Here is an 18,155-nt window from a genome sequence, read left to right on the forward strand (position 1 = left end):
GTGCTTAGAACAGTGCTTGGCACATAGTAAGCGCTTAACAAATACCAACATTATTATTGTTATTACAGGGTGATCAGGTTGTCCCACGAGAGGCTCAGAGTTAATCCCCATTTTACAGATGAGGTAACTAAGGCACAGAGAAGTTAAGTGACTTGCCCAGAATCACACAGCTGCCAAGTGGCAGAGCCGGGATTCGAACCCATGAACTCCCAAGCCCGGGCTTTTTCCACTGAGCCATCTGGCATCCATTTTAGGCCCACGCCTGCCCTCCCCTCGACATCTTCCGTGGTCTCTTCCACGCCTCACTCTTATCCCTCCCTGGGCCCCCGGTGCTCCGTTTTGCGTGGGGCCCGGTGTCCCCCCCACCCCACCCCTCTGGAGGATGGCGGTGGGAGGGAGGTGAACGCGGCTGGCAGTCTTACTCTCCCAAGCACTTAGTACAGTGCTCTGCACACAGTATGCACTCAATAAATACCACTGATTGGGCCATGGCAAAATTGGGGGAGGGGGTCACATTCCCTGTTTCTCTATGCCCCCTGCTGGGAAGACTTGGAAATCACCAACCCTGCCCAATCGCTGTCAATGCAGGTGTGTTGCCCCGGAATTATGCCCTCTGCTGGCAGGGCACCTCCCTGCCTTCCCCACCCCGCCGTACCTGCCCGGTCTCCCGGATCATGATGTTGTCGCTGTGCCGGTCCCCGATGCCCAGCACGTAGGTGGCCACACAATAGCCGGCACAGGAAAGTGTGAACTCCTCAATGGCACGCTCCAGAGCATCCCTGGGAGTGGACCCCGCGCACAGTCAGTCGAGGGTGGAGCTGCGCAGACAGACCCCCCCAGGAGACAGACCACCCCAGGACTGCCCTGCCCTGGCCAGAAATGCTAAGGACCCAGACCCTTCCTCATCCCCGACCCCCAAGCAGAACTACAGGCTCCCCGGTGAGCCTGTGTCCTCTCCATCCCTGCCCCTGGGGCCTGGCTCCCCCCGGCCTCTCCCAGGAACCGGGCCTGTGCCTCGGGGATGTGCCCTGACCCACCCTGGGTTCTTGGACTTGAGCCAGTTGAGCAGTGCGTCTTTGTTGAAGGCGGCTGTGGCGGCCATGTTGCTCTTGTTGAGCTGGATGTTGGCGATGGTATCCGAGCGCAGCACCACTTCGATGAGCCCCGTCCGGTCACCCGTGGAGAGGCAGCCATAGGGTGTCATCCTGCGGGAGGAGGCCAGAGCCACGGCTGAGGAGGGGGCTTTATGGGGGCTGTCTGATCCCCGGGCCTTGGCACTGGCCCCATCCAGCCCGAGGGAGGGGAAGGAAAGAGGGAGAGCAGGGCAGAGTCTCTTGCCGATCTGGACACGGCCCTGGGGCGCGAGGCTTATGGGAGCGAGGCAGCATCACTCCGAGTCGCCAAAGACCCCAAACAACACCCTGCCTGCCCACCCGACTCTTCCAGGGCTTCCCCGCAGGGGCTGAGTGACTTGTCACCAGCTGCCCTCCCCTGACCGCATGGCTCTGCGTCTCCCCCAGCTCCGCGGCAGCCTCACAAGGGGTGAGGCCAGGACTCACCTCAGATCCAGCCCCTCTTGCTTCCACAACACGTCCATCAGCTGGATCATCTGCAGGGTCAGCATGTCCTGCCGGAGGTCTGTCAAGCCACCCCCATGAGGACATACGCACGTCCCTTAGGGCCTCCAGGCCCAAGCCCCGTCCCTGGCCAGACCCCACCACTCTCCTCATGGGCTTGACCCCAACTGGGTTCCCAGAAGGCCCGAGGTGGCACGTCTGCTCCCTCTGGCTCCCCACAGGGAGAGCGGAGAGGTTAGTCCAGACCTAACGGGAAGGAGGATAGCCTCCAGCCAGTGTCTGTTTCCAGGAGGGACCGGCCCCATTCGGGCGGCCCCGGAAGCCCGAGTGTCGCCACCTCGTCGACTCACCATCGCCGTTCTTAAAGATGATGCCCACGCTGCTGCTCCCTGTCACCTCCTCGTTACTGTATACAATCCACAGGGGCTTCATCTTAGAGTCCATGAAGGTGCACTGCTCCACGCTGGGGAGAGGGGGCCCCAGGGGCCGTCAGTGTCGACCCATTCCTCCCACCCCAGCTCGGGGGCTCCGGGACCGGCCCGCCGGGTCACAGGGAGGGGCCCGGCCGAGGGAACGGGGCTAGGTCCAGCGGGGTCCGAGTCTTACCAGACGTCAGCCAGTAAGGTACTGGGGTTGAGTGGGGATTGCAGGTTGGAAAGCGCCTCCAAGAACGTCTCTTGCCGCATGCACGTGTGCATCAGCTCCTTGGCCTGGGGCTTGGGGGTCTTCTGGGAGCTCACTTTGACGTAGTCGTTCAGCGATTTCATTTTGTTGAGCGCCTCACCCTGACGGGGAAGGAGCAGGCAGAGTCAGCGTCTGGGAGGAAGGGAGAGGTGACAGGCTGGAGGGGCTTGGGGTTGGGGGGCGGATGTCTCACCTGCTTCATCAGCACCTTCATGTGGTGGTTGCTGCCGCGGCAGTACGCCTCCATGATGAGCCCGAAGCGCAGGGCCACCGATGGGACGTGCATCTCCGACCTGGGATGGGTGGATGGGTCAGGGCAGAGCGATCACCCCCCAGCCCGGCACAAGCAGCCGACGGGCAGGCCCAGGCCGGGGTGGGAGCCCAGGCTGGCGAGGAGGGTTCCCCAAGAGATCGGCACATCCTGCCGGAGGTCTGTCCAGCCGCCCAGAATCTGCCCCTTCCTCTCAGCTAAAAGGCCACCAGTCCTATCTCAGCCTGATTCATGCACCAGCCTTCTCACTGACCTCCCTAGTCCAGGCTCTCCCTTCTCCTGGGCCAAGCTTCAGTCAGCCGCCCGGATCGTTTTTCTAAAACATCCTCCTGCACACCCTGAAAACCTCCAATGGTTGCCCACTAGTCTTTACATGGAGTAGAAATTCCTGACTGTCAGCTCCGAGACACTCACTCAGCTCTCTGCCTACTTAACCCATTCGCTTCTCCCTCCACACCTCAATTCACACTCCTCCTTCCTCTCCAACAGCCTACTCACTGTGCCTCTCCCCATCACCGACTTCTTGCTCATGCCCTTCCCCTTGCCTGGGATTCCCTTCTGCTTCACATGCGGCAGACCAATCATGCATTCAATCATACTGAGCCCTTACTGTATACAGAGCACTGTACTAAGCACTTGGGCGAGTACAATATAATAATAAGCAGACAATTCCCTGCCCAAACTGTTCTGTCCATCTTAAAAGCCCTACAGAAATCAGTCTCCTCCAGGAGGCTTCCCCAATTAATTTCTAATCCTCAGATTATCATTCAAGCAATCGATCAATGTATTGAGTGTCAACAGTGTGCAGAGCACAGGATTTTGAGAGAGTACAGAAGAGTTAGAAGACCTTGCTGCCTGCTCACAAGGAGTTAACTATCAAGGAGTGGAGCCAGAACTTAACATAAATTGCAAGGAAGAAGTTTCTACCTACTGCATGTCACTTCAGCACTCTTGCACCACCTTCACACTTGCGTGCTTACAACTACCCTCCTAGACTCTAAACCTGTTGGGAACAGGAATTGTGTCTACTAACTCTACTGTTTTCTCCCCCGAGCACTTAGCCCCCTGCTCCACCCACAGTAGGGGCTCTGTGGACTGACCCCGGGCCAGAAGCCCGGAGGCTACAGTGCCCGTTGGTATCAGGAGGTCCAGCCCGGTCCAGCCCAAGTCCAAAGGGAAGGAGTACACAGCCCCGAAGTCCTTCCGGCCTCCCCGTATCGCCACAATGGCTCCAAGTTCAGCCCCACTTTGTAGCCCTTTGTTCGGGCTTCAGTTTCCCCAGCTGTCAATGGGGTGGAAGGGGTAGGGGCAGGTTTCAGTCTGTCTGTCTCTCTCCTAACCCCCGCCAGCCCCCATTGCCCTCATTCTCAATTCCCCAGACGGTCGGGCACATACCGGAGATGCCAGAAGAGGAAGTGGCCGATCTTGCGGTTGGTCAAGGCCCGGTCCAGGAGGAACTTGGTCAGCTCGCAGTCCAGGTACGACTCGTACTTGAGCACCTGCACCAGCTGCAGCAGGTACTGGAACAGCTCATCGTCCCTGGACGGGGTTAGCGGGGAGGCGGTAGAGTGGTCAGTGTCCAGCTGGGAGCTCCCCAACCCCAAGAGGGTTAGGGAGGAGGGTATCCTGGGGGCCCAAGAAGGCCCTAGAGCCAGGAAACAGGTTGAGGAATTGGGATGTCACAGTCACCTCAGTGTAAGACCAAGTAGAGAAGGAGAGAGAATAAGCCCAGAGGTCTATGGGTAGTGTAGTCCCAGGCAGCCCCATTATCCCATCACCTTGGGCTCATCCTCTGCGGAGCCAGGAGTACGGGCCCCTGGATTGTGCACTCTGCTGGGTAACCAGGGGAGTATGAATGGGCCCCAATACCCTCTCGCGTTCCCAACCCCCTCAGGCACTCACGTAAGTTTCCGCAGGGACTTGATGGCGAAAGAGCCCACGTGGCGGTCTGGGAAGCTGAAATCCAGCAGCTCCAGGGCACTCAGGACTGGCAACTCAGGCCAAGAGCGGAGCAGGAAGAGCATCTGAGAGCAGCAGGGTTGGGCAAGAGAAGGGTTGGTGTGCTAAGAGGCAGAGACTTTCCCAACTCTGTCCCCGGCAACCTATAGGATAGCCCTGGGCCCTGCCAGTCACCCCGCCCACATCCTCGTGCAGAGATGCCCCCTCCTTCGCCCCTTGGATCCCGCCCTCACTTGGAACTTGCCCAGAGGTGCTCCCAGGGCTCCCATTCCTCACCTGAGCCAAATCCTTGCTCAGAGACCCTCCCCTTTCCCCAGCACCCACACGGCCCCCTCCGGGACACCCGGGCCCCCCCCCCCCCCGACCTGGGCCACGTCCTCATGCTTGTTCCATTTGGTGACCAGCAGCAGGCGGGCCAGCGCCTCGGGAAACTGCTCCTGGATCTCATGCCGCATCTTCCACACCAGGTCCTTTTCATGCTCGTACAGCTCCCCGGACAGCTTCCGGTCCAGGATCTCCTTCAACTGCTGCTGCTGCAAGGGAGGGGCAGGGGCTCAGGGGTTTGGCCAAGGCAGGCGGGAGGCTGTGTGGGGGTGGGTTTGGGGGGGAGCCCGTCCAGGAAACCGGGTCTACTGCCCCTCCCTGGAGAACAGAGAGCAGGCCTGAGCCCGGACACCCACTGGCCCCCTAGAGGGAAGAGCCTGTGGCCAAGAGGTGCCCCTGGCTGAGTGCACTAGGCAGGGCAGGGAGGGGGCCATACCTCCTCCTCGGTGGACCGAGCGTGCTCCCCGTTCTTCCCCAGCTCCAGGATCTGCAACACAAACGTACCCCAAAAACACTCGGCTCAGTCCTCACAGGGACTCTGGGGCCAGGGGCAGCCCCTGCCGCAGGCCTGAGCCCTCGGGCACAGGGAAGTGGAAGAGTCTTTCCACTGGACAGTCACAGCTCCAGCTGAATAGAGGGCCAGGACCCATACCTCCTCACAATCACCCCCGCTCACCCTTTCCAGGGCTGGGTAGTAGACGGGATGCGGAGCCACCTCGGGGATGCAGATGACGAGAGCGGCCGCGCTCTCGGTGTTGGGGTTACTCCTCACAGTGCCCGTGGGGTTCAGTAACTCTCCCTTCTCATCTGGGAGGCAAAGGGGGAGTGGGGAGGGGAGAAGCTCATACCAACCAGCAGGCCCCCTCTTCTCTTGCCCTCCTCCCCACCCCGGCCCCCATCACTCGGGCCCCCAGCCCGGTAGGGCCGGCCTGGCCGGCCCGCCGGCCCATCACATACCCGGCACAGAGGACCACATGTACAGACAGCACTCCCCCGACTTCAGCTGGTCCTTGTAGTCGAACAGCATGATGTTGGCCCAAGCGATGGGGCAGTCCTGGGTGGGGTCAAGGGGTGTGAGGGTCAGGGCACCTGGGGAAGGGGGCTTCCAGCAGAAGCCGTGTTGGACTGTGTCCAACCTGCTTAACCTGTATCTACCCCAGTGCTTCGAACAGTGCTTGGCACATAATAAGCACTTAACTACTATATTATTATTATTACTAGAGGCTGCAAGTCCCTTGCCAGTCAAGCCCCCGGGCAGACCCAGGACCCAGGACTGGTGGGAAAAACTGTGGCAGCAACACTGGGACCTCATGGACAAAAAACATGTCTACCAACTCTGTTGCACTGTACTCTCCTAAGTGCTTGGTACAGTGCTCTGCACACAGAAAGTGCTCAAAAAATACCATTAATTAATGCCCTGGTTTGGGGCTCTCCCTTCCTTCCTTCCTCCAGCCTCTCCCAGACCTCAGGTTATAAAACAGGACTGAGCCCTCTGGCTGACTGTAAACCCGTCAAAGGGCAAGGACCGTATCTGTTACCAATTTGTACATTCCAAGCACTTAGTACAGTGCTCTGCACATAGTAAGCGCTCAATAAATACTATTGAATGAATGGTCTCCCCAAAGCAAATCAACAAGCCACTACCGGCCAACAGAGAGACCTTTGGTTCCCTCGGCTGTCTGGACCGGATGCCCAGCCTCACTCACTTTTAAGAAAGCTTCCGATAGGAACAAAACCTGTAGCTCTCCAAAGCTTGCCCACCAGCCCCTTCCAAGTCTGCCAGGGGCTACTGAACCCTGCCCTCATCCCATGGAAGTTGGCCTTTCCTGGTGAGGAGACCTCGGCTTCAACCCACACTGCCTTCCTCTCTGACAGACCACCACCACTTTCCTGACCTTTAAAGTCTTCCTAAAATCACATCTTCCCCAAGAGGCCTTCCCTGACTAGGTCCTCATTTCCTCTACCTGCCTTACCTTCTGCGTCACCTACACACTTGGGTCTGTACCTCTTTAAGCACTTGATATTCACCCCACCCTCAGTCCCACAACACTGTACATATTCCTTCAATCTGCCATTTCCCCTGTCAGTAATTGATTTTACTGTCCCTCTCCCCATCTCTAGACTTTAAGCTCCTTTTGGGCATGGAATGTGTCTACCAACTCTTGTATAATACTCTCCCAAGGGCCTAGTACAGCACCCTAAACACAGTAAGCACTAAATACCACTGATTGATGAATCGCCTGTCTGGGACAGGAGGGAAGTGGGGAGAGGGTCTGGGCTCCCTTGGGTTCCCCTTACTCCCAAACCCCTCCCCTGCAGGGTGAGGAGACCAGCCTGGGCGTCAGAAAGTCAGTGCTGGGTTCCTGGGGGGCAAGGAAGTGGCCCTCCTCACTCCACCCCCATTCTCCTTCCAAGCTCCCAGAAGCCCTTACTACATCGACATTTCTCAACCCTGCTCTGCCCCTCAACTCACTCCCCACACATATCCCCCAAACAAACCACATTAACCCCAGTCTCGGGGCAGGTTGGGACCCGGTGATGGGGGACTTGGATCAAGCACTTAAGCTGAGTCAGCAGTTCCTGAGTCACCTCCACCAAGTAGGCCTGAAGTGACTCACACACAAAACACTGGTCTGCTTCCTGGAGTGATTCAGTCCGCTCTTGGCTTCCAGAATGCTGCCTCTCGTCAGCCCCGCTGCCCTGGCCCCTTCTCACCTCCCAGAGTGGGGAATCCCTTCCACCCAAGCCAACGCTGCCTCAACATCCACAGCAGCTGCCCTGCAGCTCTGGTCCCAGCCCAGATCCCCCATTCTGCAGGCCCGTCCCAAATCATCCCACCCCTTGAAGCAATCCGGCCCCACTCCCCATCCTCCCGGGCGATCCCAGAAACGGAACCCGGCCCCTGGGGTCACCGTGAGGCTGCCGGTACGAGAGCTTCCTCCTCCACAACCCCGTGGCCACCCTGACCCTCCCCCGAGACCGCCCCACGTACGGCCTTCTTGGACTTCTTTTTGGTGGAGCGGGCCTTCTTGGCCTTCTCGATGACGGCGTAGAGGGCGAAGCAGAGCCGCGCCATGCGCGGCAGGTCGCAGACGTTGATGTCGAACTCCAGCCTCTGCTTCCACACGGGCTCCGAGCACACATTCACCTCCGAGCTCGACACCATCTTACACAGCATTTCATTCCCATGGAAGAGGCCGGCCTGGACCACCAGCTGCAGGGGTAGGAGGTCGGTACCAACTCAAAGTCCCCAGACCCTGCTGATCTCCACAGCCCTGGGGCAGACTAGCTGGGCACCTCCAGAACCTCGGTTTCCCTTCTGGTGGAATGGGCAAGAGTCCCAGATCCCCTCCAGGCAGGTGGGTGCATTGGGCCGGGGGGAGTAACTGAAAGACGCCATCCTGAATCCCCTCCCCTCAACCACCAGGGTCACTCAGGGCTGCTTGTAGTGGGACAAGACCCCCAGCCCTCTATTACCCCATCCCAGTCCAGAAGGGCCACGGCATCCCCTCTTCCTGCCATATCTCTGGGGACGGTGTGGTCATCACAACTCCCCGGCAAGGCAGATACCCAGAACTCAGGCGGTGGAGATTTCTAAGAAGCCGCCTGTCAAGACTGGCTAGCCTGGCCCCCCCTCCCCTCTTCCTGTTTTGAACCATCGCACAAACCACTCTCGGGAAGGATGCTGGGTAATGTGGTCAGGCAGCTTCACGCCGCCCCCCTCGCCCCAGCCGTTCTCTCCCCTGGGGCTGGAAATGCAGCAGCCTTATTTGTGCAGCAAAACACCAGTCACTTCACGGGCCGGCGGCTCCCCTACCTTCATCCTCTCGTCCGCGTTCACCTTGCTGCCCTGGACCAGCTCCACCCAGAACGGCTGCTCCAGGGACCAGAGGGCCACTGAGGCCGGCTGGGGAGGAGAAGGCACTCAACTCGGGCCCGGGGCTGGGGTGGGCGGGGGAGACACGCGTAGGGGAGGGGGAGATGCAAACCAATTGGGGAAGAGACGGCATTCAGGGCCAACTCCTCCCAGAATGGCTGCTCCAGAGGGGCACCGAGGCCGGCTGTGGGGGAGGCAGCGCTCAGCTTGGCCCGAAGCTGGGAGTGGTTGGGGAGGAAAAATCTGGCTGGACCGCTGGAGAGAACAAGTCTCTCCCTGCTCAGGCCCCCAGAAAGGTATTTGGTAAATGTGAAGGAGCACAGGAGAGGTCAGGGGCAGCGTAGCTGGGATGCGACAGATTAACTACAGCCCTGTTGCTGAGCCCAACTATCACTCAGCCCATAGGTCTTAGTCCAGCCAGCTCTCCTTATGGACATACTGAGCCAAACTCCCAGGACAACCAGGGAGGAGGCCAGACTGCCACGAGGCTGCTGGGAAGAATCTCAGTTTCAGCCCCAGATAGGAGCTGCAGTGTGACCAGCCACCTGGAGTGTAAAGCAGAGGCGAAAAGGGGCAGGGGACTGGGCGGGAGCAGCCAAGGAGGAGATAGAGGACAGCGGGGCCGGACAGGAGGCTGGGGGCTGCACTTTGGCCCCGGGGCACCATAGGGCCCTCCCAAAGGGAGAGTAGGAAATGAGAAAGGCAGGACAACCCCAGGGCCCAAAGCGGGAACAGGACTCTGGACTCCAAGGTGGAGGGAGGAGAAATCGCTGCAAGGGGGTGATGGGCAGGTGCCTCTCCTCCCGCAGCCATCAGGGTGGAATGGGCCCGGGGCCGGGGTCAGGACCGGAGGCGGGCCAGGCCCGGGCTCACCTTCTTCAAGGGGATGGGGGGCGGCTTGGGGCGGAGCTTGGGGCCCTGGGCAGAGCCATGGCTCTGCTCGTCCCGCATGGCGAGGATGGAGGAGGAGTGAACCATGGTCAGGTGAGGGGTATATCCCTCGTGCAGGCAGCTGCAGACATACTGGAGAAAAGGGGACACAGAAAGATGCCCTCAGGGGCCCAGCCCTGTGAGACCCCTGGGACCCGCCCCCTGAACCCTCCCTCCATCCTCCCCTCCCCCACCAGACTCCTTGAGGCCCTGGCCTCATCCTAGTTCTCGGCAGTGTAAGCTCCAAAGTCCTTGGAGGCTGGGGCATTTTCTGGGGAGCAAAGATGGTGGGGGGCTTTCAGAGGGCTGAATAGAGGGCAAATGGTGCTGCGTGGGCATCTTTAGACAAGGAAAGAGAAACCAACTCCTGCCCCTGCCTCAGAAGACCCCACCTCCACCTCCAGGAAGTCCTGCCCTTCCTCCCTACCCTGGGAGGCCCTGACCCTGGGCCTCACCTGGAACTGGTAGAGGGGGTAGTTCCCATACAGGTACTCGTACTTCCCGTTCACCTGTAGGGTGTACTCCTCGGGTCGCTCCAGGGCCGGCGGACGGAAGACTGTGGCCTTCTTCTTGAGGGCGACGGCTATCAGCGCCAGAGGGACGTCCCTGAGGGACACCTGGAGGGTGAAGCTCTCCTGCGGGTGGAAGAGGAGGAGGAGTCAGTGGCCTGGGGGCAGGAGGGGGGTTCTGGCCGGGAAGTGGGGACGCGGGCAGGCAGGGCTAGTGGGAAGCAGTGGCTAGGCTCAAGGATCCCGGGCCAGGAGAGGAGATGCCCTGGCGGGCCGCCAGCCAGTGAAGCATAGAAACCCTCTAGAGGTCGTGGATCGGAAACGTTCTGTAGGTCAGAGAGACCGGAAACACTCTGAAGGTGATGGATCGAGGCTGTTCTCCTGAACTTGAACTGCCTTGAGTAGAGCCCCACAGACCTCGCTCCCGGAATCTGGCTACAGAGGTGCTGCCCAGAGTTGGTGACCCTGGGGATGACCCATGAGGGTCGGGGTGGGTTGCACCCTGAGGGCTTCAGCCTTCAGGAAGCATTTCCTTAGTTCCTGCTCTCCCAACCCCAAACCAGCTCTGGGGCAAAAAGGAGAGGGGAAGCTCTCACCTCGCTGCCCTCGAACTTGATGACGACCAAGATGGTCTTGGAGAGGAACGAGGTTCCGGAAGTCCGGGCCATGGCCAGGGGCTCCAGCTGTAGGGGGAAGTTGTACCGCATCCAGGCCTCCCAATCCAGCTGTTGCCGCTGGGCTGCCGTCTCCTCGCAGAACTGACGCATCTTGGAGCGGAAATCATTCACTTCCGGGTCACGGAGGGAGTCAAACTCGTGTAGGCCTGGGGGCCACAGGGGGCCACGGTCAGGCGGGGCAAGAGCCGGAGTGGCAAGGCGGGGAGGACAGGACTGGGGTACCCAGAAGCCGCTGCCGCCACCCCCCAACCCAAGTGCTGACCTTTGCCAATGAGGAGGCTGATCTGGGAGTTAATGAGCTTTTTGGCGCGGTCGCCCTCCCGGGCCACCAGGCGCAAGAAGGGCAGGAAGGGCTGGATGTCACAGAGCCGCCGCTGCTCGTCCTCCAGCTCCTGCTGCTCCGCCGTCTGGTTGATGCAGGTGAAGACATAGGCCTCGGGGTCGCTGAGCATGTGGAACAGCGGCTCACGCTTCGCTTGGCGCCACAGGATCTGGGATACAAGGCCACCGTCGGCTGGGCCGGGGCAGGAGCCGGCTTCCCTGATTGTTTGTGGGTGGTGGGGGGGAGAAGGTGCTCTGGCCTGGCAGTAGCCCCAAGGACTGGGCTGGAAATGCTGATAGAACAGGAGCCAACAGCTGCACAAGGCGGGCAGATGCACCTGAGTCCTGGGCACGAATCCAGGGTGCATGGCGGGTTAGGACGGGTTTGTATAAAACACCTGCCCTGACCAGGGCCATCTAATCCTTTCCTGCCACAGAGTGAGGGAGTCCAGCCAGCTGCTTCCCTGCCCCGACACTGGGATGAGAACTGGCTCCCTTGTCCAGGGACCAGGTGTTAAGTGGAGTGGACATCGTCTGAGGACCTAGGCCAGAGAAGCCTATGCCTAGGATGCTCAGCTAAGGTGTCCGGTCCCGCCTGGGGGCTCCCGGAGCTCGGGCTGAACCTGACCCTCCCAGCTCTGTGATGTCCAGCCCCACCTTGGGGAGGAGGAAGGGGCAGAGGGAGCCGGTAGGGTGGCATGCCGAGGGAACCGTTCCCCGGAGCAGGCAGGCTGGGCCCCGATGCCCTGCGGAGGGCGGAGTCCTCAGATATCACAGCCCCACCAACAGCACCTCTCAGGCACACATGCACACACCCTGCTGCACCATCACAGGGACCTCACACAAGCCACTCACAACACACCCTCCCTCTCCCAGATCTGAGTGTTTGTGCCCAAGGGCTCTGATTCTGAGGAGCTGTGGGCAGCAGATACCTCCTTGATGCTGCTGAGGTTGGCATTGCGGGAGACGGGAAAGTTCAGGTAGACTCCAGTGGGCAGCAGGAAATCCACCAGCACCTGGTTTTCCTCCTTGGACCAGAGCTCCATGGGGCAATCGACCCCGGGGGCCATCCTGTTCACTGCTCAGCTCCCCCTTGCCCTGGAAGAAGAGGAGGAGGAGAGGTGTTAACATCCACTTAAGGGTGGGGTCCTAGAGGAACAAGTTCAGGACATCTGGAACACAGCCAAGTTGGCCATAATGAGTTCGGGATGTGGGGGAATCCATCCCCAAACACAAGGATGGTTCCTTTAAAAACCTAGCTGCCACAGTGAGAGACAGACCCCGGGTTCAGTGGACCACGGCTCCGACCGAGGAAGGTACATCCCTGCTCCAAGTCTCAGTTTCCCCATCTGTGCCTCCTGCCCTAGGAGTCCAAAACAGCAGATCCAAACTTGCTTCCTGCCCTTCCTGTCAAGGTCATGTCCAGGTCAGGCCGATCAGACTGAAGCAGCTGGGGCCAGGGCCAGGACTGGGGTTGGGACTGGGACCTCCCAGCAAGCAGGTAGCGTGGAACAAATTAAGTCACTCTCTGGTCGGTGTGGGGGATAGGGAAGATAGAGCCAGGACCCGAGATCCAGGGCCCAGAGCTGACAAAGTCCTTCCCTCCATGCTGCAGGGAGGCCCCCGGCCAATCGGGGACAGTGTCTTTTCGCGACACGCAATCCCAGAAATCAACAAAGCAGGAGCAGCAGAGGCAGCAGCCGGCACGCAAACAACTCCTGGGGCAGCGGAAAGGGAAAAGCCCAAGAGAAATGACCAGGAAGAGAAGCAAAGTGCGTGGGAAAGCAGCCGGGGCTGGGCCGCGGCCGAGCAGGGGTGGGCTCGCCATGGGTCATGGCCACGGGGACACTGCCCTCCAGAGCCCTCGCCCCGGGGCACCTGCTAGCTTCTTCCCTCTCTTTCTAGGCTTTGGCACTTACTTCCTCTGACCCCGAGACCACATCCCCTTCCCCACATGAGGGGGTGGATTCCCAGGTTCCCCTTTTGGAGAACATCCTGGATCACTTCCCTTTGGGAAGGAGGCCCAGAAGAGCAGTGGCTGCGGCAGGGGAGGGGGCGGGAGAACCGGGAGGGGCCAACCAGGGCCTTGCACGGGAAGTCCTGCTGCTCTGTGGACCGGGTGCTGAGAGCCACCCAGAGCTGCCCAGTGCCCTCGGGGATGGAGAGGCCACAGGTGTCCAGGAGTGCCTGGTGCCATCTCTCCAGTGCAGAAACGCCTTCCCCTTGAGGTTCGAAATGGGCTCTTTCCCTTCCCTGCTACCCGCCATCCCTCGTACTCCCTCTGCCTGGGGTCTGCCTGAAGCCCAGGCAGACAGCCCCTCCTGTCCATAGATGCCCAGTGTTTGTACCCCTAGGGTGCTGACAGGCATCAGCTGGGAAGGTGAATGCCGGAAGCCATCCAGCCCGAGGCAGAGGCTGGGGCCCTAGCCAAGTCCGTTCTCCTCACATCTCTCTCCTCTCTGCCATCACCCCTGAGCCCGCCACGCACAGACTGCTCCGCAGGACCACCGGGGAGGCCTCGCTGCCAAAGATCTGCTTCTTGTCTCTCAGCAGCCCCCTGCCTGGGTTGGACCACCCTACCTCTGGGGCACTGGGCGCCACCAGTCTGCCAGGGCCCTGGGAGCTTCCCAGACTCCCACGCCATCCCGGGCTTCCGGACAAGCGGGCAGGCAGATGGGAAGCTGGATCCAAACAGCGAGGCCTCCGGTGCCAACCGACCCCAACCTTGTAAACAAGTCATCCAGACATGCGGAAATGGCCAGAACTTCAAACCGCAGCAACCCAGGGATGGAGAGCAGCAGGGGCCAGAGAGCAGCTCCGGCCACGGCTCGGGCCCCAGGGGCAACAGCCCAGAGCCCAGACTCTCTTAAGATGGTCGTGTGGGGTCAGCAGCCCCAGGGCGCTGGTGGGAGGGGCAGCAGGGTTTGTGGGTGATGATTGAGGCTTCGCGGCCTGGAAGCTCAGGGGCTCCCTCATGTCAGGTTCCGCCCTTGGCCTTCTTTCCTGCCCCACCTTCCTGCCCTGGGGCAGCTAACCTGAGCTCCAGAGAGGATCACTATAATAACACCACTTGGAACTCATATGGCAGTTTTATGAGAGGCAGATATTGCTACCCTATTTACAGATGAGGAAACTGGGGCCCCAGAGAGCTTGGGACTCACCTGAACTCACACAGCAGATTGTTGGCAGAACTGGAACTAGAACCCATGTATCCTGAATTCCAGATCTGTGTTCTCCCCAATAGGCCATGCTGCTGGGCAGAGAGAAGACACTGGAGCGATGTCCTGGGTGGTCCATTCACTGTAGCTCAATCCCTCTCCCTTACCCCTCCTGCAGGCTGCAGGTCGACCCTCAGGTTAGCTCCCTGGTACCAAGTGAGACCCCGCTCTTAAGTTTGGGGCTCCAGGCAAATGTGGGGTCTGGTCACCCTCTTGGACTCTGCATTCCCCACCCCATGGAGGGGAGAGCAACTGGATGGCTGGCACCATCGTGGTCCAGAGGGTCAGCTCTCAGCCACAAGCTCCTCAGAGGACTTGAGAGGAAACTAGACAGTAGCCACAATACTACTTTCTCTCCCTCATGCCACCCCAGAGACAGCTGGGTGCCGTCTTGCCTCTCCCACCCCCCAAATCCACCCTGTCCTTCTGCCCAGCCACAGTTCTGTAGGGATCACTGGGCCCAGCGAGGACCAGCCAATGCATCTCTCCAGTACCCAGAACCGATGCCAGGCTCCTCTCTCTGGTCTGGCCCACTGTCCTCGCCACATCTCTCCACTCGCCCAGCGCCCCCCATACTACCAACTCACAGGTTGGTAGGTGGAACGAGGCTGTCCACTGCAGGGGTTGTAGGTGCCGACTCCTAAGGGCAACCGGGGCTGCCTGAGCGGGACGCTCAGTTTCGGTCAACCCAGGGCTCTACCAAGACCTGAGTGTTTCCCATCTGGGCTTAAAAGGCCTTGGAAACAACGTGGACTAATGGATAAAGCACAGGCCTGGGAATCAGAAAGACCTGGGTTCTAATCCTGGCTCTGCCTCTTATCTGCTGTGTGACCCGGGGTACGTCACTTCACTTCTCTGTGACTCAGTTACCTCATCTGTAAAATAGGGATTAAGACTGTGATCCCCATGTGGGAAGTGGACTGCGTCCCAGCAGATTGGAACAGTTTTCGGCACATAGTAAGCGCTCAACAAATACCATAATTATTATTAGCTTGTTATTTTCCACAGTGCTCAGTATAGGGCCTACCACATAGTGAGAGCTTAGCAAATATCATTTAAAAGAAATAATGACGGTGGCTTTCTGGCTTGTTGGCTCTCTGAAACTTGTCTACCCCACCCAGTCCTGGTCACCCATAAAACTCCTGCCCCCCTTTTGCCCTGTGTTCAAAATGTAACCAACACTTGTAGCTGGACCAGCCCAGCCCAGAGGGCATCTCATATATCGAAGAGCCTCTGGGCTTCAACAACCCCCTACCCCCAGCCCTCCTCCTGGCAGCAGGGAATCTTGCACCTACGCCCTGGCAGGACTGAGGGTGCCCCATGCTCAGCGGCTGTTGGGGTGCAAAGCAGCGACAGTTCGACTTTCCGTCACCCTGTGCCTTTCCCCTCACCGACCCTGGGGTTCTGCCTGAGGGAGTCCAGCCCCTCTCTTCCCAAACCGATGCTCTGACCACTAGGGCCTCGGCCTCACCCAGAGAGCGACTCAGTCTTCCCAGCTGCAGAAGGCATTCCAGAGGGCACACGGGGATCCCCGCCACCCAGTCCAACGTGCCCCCTTCCCAGAGGTCAGAGGACAAGGAGAGGCCGCCTGACAGCTCCAGCCAGGGCTGTGGCAAGAGGCACACTGACCACGATTTAATGCCATGTGGCCCCAGCCAGCCCTCCCGCCCTAGTGGGATCCCAGCACAGCCGGATTGGTGCCTGACCCGAGGGGAGTCCTGCACCTCCCAACTCCCAAGGTATTTGACACCCAGACCGCAGGAGCATGGGAATGTTGGGACTTGGGGGGGGTGGACTACAACCCCCATCTGACACCAACAAACCTCTTTGGTGGGGTCAGAAAGTGGCCACTTTTTGACACCAGGGCAGAGAATAACTAGTGAGCTACTGCAGAGCAGGGCCACATACTTCCACAAGCACTCATGGGCCAGGCTTTGACCATGGCCAGCCAAACGGACCACAATCCTCACCAGTTCCCCTAGCTCCGGGTTGGCAGCAGCAGCCCTAGCTGCTCCACTCCATTTTCCAAACAGTCGATGTCACTTGGGGATGGCCAGAAGGAGGTGAAAAGTCAGACGTGTCAGCTTCTCTCCTCCTTGCCCAGCATTCCCTACTCTTCCCTACGGAGGCTCGACCAAGGTCTTTCTGTGGGGCTGGGGAAGAGTGAGCATTTCAAACAGTCCCCAACCAAGGTCCCTTTAAACGGGACCCATTTTCAGTGGGCTCGTCTGGACTCGCTCTGGACGGTTGCCAGGGAAACACATGATCGGCAGCCACCAGGCCAGCCTGGTGACACATTCAGATAGCCTCACCATCTCCCCAGTTAGAGATCCTCCCTCTGCACCTCTACCCTAAGCTACTAGGGGACAAGAGCTCAGCTCCCACATGCCTGAAACCCAGTTCCTTGTGGGGTGGGATAGAGAAGGGCAGTCCCCTGTCTCGGGATGCCTTTCCACAGGGTAGAGGGCCAGAGCTGATGTCCAGCCTGAGACCAGGGCAGACAACACTGGGCAGGCTCAGTCCAGATGGGTGTTCTTCTGGTCATTAGTAGATTCACCCTCCCCTTTCTCTCCCTCTTCTGAATCTTCCCTTCCCCATCCTCCCTTCCATTTCCTCCCTCTCCACCTCTCCCCTCGCTCTGGGCTTCCCTAACAGGAGAAGCCTCAGTGGGCAATTTAGATGCTGCGCTATATTTCTACGCCGTCTCTCTGGAAAGTCGGCCTCTCCGCCGTGGTCGGAAAAAGGATCGGAGATGGAAAGCAAGACTCCACTAATGCAATATGGCCAGCAGCTAACCTTGTTTGAGGGGATGGCTAATGTAAGCTGGAGCGGAAGGGGGAGGGGAGAGGGAGGAAAAATGAGAGGAGGGAAAACATATCTCTGGACAGAACCCCGGCGCAGGCACTGCCAGGCAGATCCACGAACCCCCCCCAAGCAATTAGGATGGAGTCTGATCAGCAGCATGGACACTGGGACTGGCCAACCCAAATCCAGGTTTGGTCAGTGGGTAGGGGAATGGAGGGTGTGTGTGTGTGCATTTCGCATAAGGGCGACAGGTGCAGAGGGTGGCTAGGATAAGTCACTGCTATTTACTCTGCATGCTTGGTCCTGCAAGGCAGCGAGACATAGCCCCTGGGGGAAATCAAGAGAGCAAGGCGAAGCCTGTGGGTAAGGAGAAAACGGATCCAGGAAGCTTACTCAGCATGGAAAGAGGACCCAAGTCAGTCTTTTCTGCTGACCAGTGGCAAGAGGGAGTCAGCGCCACAAAACCAACTTGTACCACTGGAAAAAGACCCTCAGCCCCTGCAGTGTCCTAACCCGCCACAACCCAGCTGGGGTTCCTAGGCCCACTCCAAACCCAGCATAACCCAGCAGCCGTGGGGAGTATGGGGCTTTTCTCCCAGACCCTCTCCTCTCCTCCAAGCCTGAGCCCGGAACAAATGCCAGAGTTAATGGCAGTGTGCACGATGGATATGGCCACTCCTGGGCCTTGGCAACAGGGCTTCAGCGGCCATCCTGCTACAGCCGGGAGAGGAAGAGGACTCCAGCTGACGGGCAGCTGGCTGGAGACTCCTGCCAATCGGAGGGAGTTCCAGGGCCCGGGAGGCCGACTGGCCACCCCACTGCCACCGCCGCCAACCATGCAGAATGGCAGCGCCATCCTCTGCTTGGGGAGGCTGAGCTGGTTTGTGTCCAAGGACTGTTCTCCTGGAGTCGGAGCCAGCTGAGGATCAGAGGAACCTGAGGACTGTCCCCTCCAGGTGCTGTTTCAGCTCCTTCGAAATGGCAGAACTTGTGGCAAACAGAC

General features: G+C 59.4%; 1 protein-coding gene across 8 annotated transcripts in view; it reads right to left on the reverse strand.

The window, feature by feature from the left end:
• PIK3CD (phosphatidylinositol-4,5-bisphosphate 3-kinase catalytic subunit delta) overlaps positions 1-18,155 on the reverse strand; it is a 55,704-nt gene that overhangs the window by 4,766 nt on the left and 32,783 nt on the right. For 5 of the 8 annotated variants that reach the window (XM_029065762.2, XM_029065763.2, XM_029065765.2 and 2 more), the window contains 19 exons: positions 12,062-12,227; positions 11,071-11,299; positions 10,728-10,954; positions 10,078-10,257; positions 9,566-9,715; positions 8,633-8,722; positions 7,808-8,029; positions 5,773-5,869; positions 5,468-5,622; positions 5,252-5,302; positions 4,857-5,024; positions 4,435-4,556; positions 3,928-4,071; positions 2,455-2,554; positions 2,184-2,362; positions 1,928-2,040; positions 1,560-1,638; positions 1,038-1,205; positions 656-779 (listed from right to left, as the gene is read on the reverse strand). In XM_029065762.2, coding sequence (XP_028921595.1) covers positions 656-779; positions 1,038-1,205; positions 1,560-1,638; positions 1,928-2,040; positions 2,184-2,362; positions 2,455-2,554; positions 3,928-4,071; positions 4,435-4,556; positions 4,857-5,024; positions 5,252-5,302; positions 5,468-5,622; positions 5,773-5,869; positions 7,808-8,029; positions 8,633-8,722; positions 9,566-9,715; positions 10,078-10,257; positions 10,728-10,954; positions 11,071-11,299; positions 12,062-12,199 — 2,736 coding nt within the window. In that variant the 5' untranslated portion in view covers positions 12,200-12,227. Of the gene's footprint in view, positions 1-655; positions 780-1,037; positions 1,206-1,559; positions 1,639-1,927; positions 2,041-2,183; positions 2,363-2,454; positions 2,555-3,927; positions 4,072-4,434; positions 4,557-4,856; positions 5,025-5,251; positions 5,303-5,467; positions 5,623-5,772; positions 5,870-7,807; positions 8,030-8,632; positions 8,723-9,565; positions 9,716-10,077; positions 10,258-10,727; positions 10,955-11,070; positions 11,300-12,061; positions 12,228-14,290; positions 14,376-18,155 lie in introns of those variants that run through there. The other 3 variants (XM_029065767.1, XM_029065769.2, XM_029065768.2) reach the window with 3 other exon arrangements.

This window comes from Ornithorhynchus anatinus, chromosome 5, assembly GCF_004115215.2.
Source record: "Ornithorhynchus anatinus isolate Pmale09 chromosome 5, mOrnAna1.pri.v4, whole genome shotgun sequence".
Taxonomy (NCBI): domain Eukaryota; kingdom Metazoa; phylum Chordata; class Mammalia; order Monotremata; family Ornithorhynchidae; genus Ornithorhynchus; species Ornithorhynchus anatinus.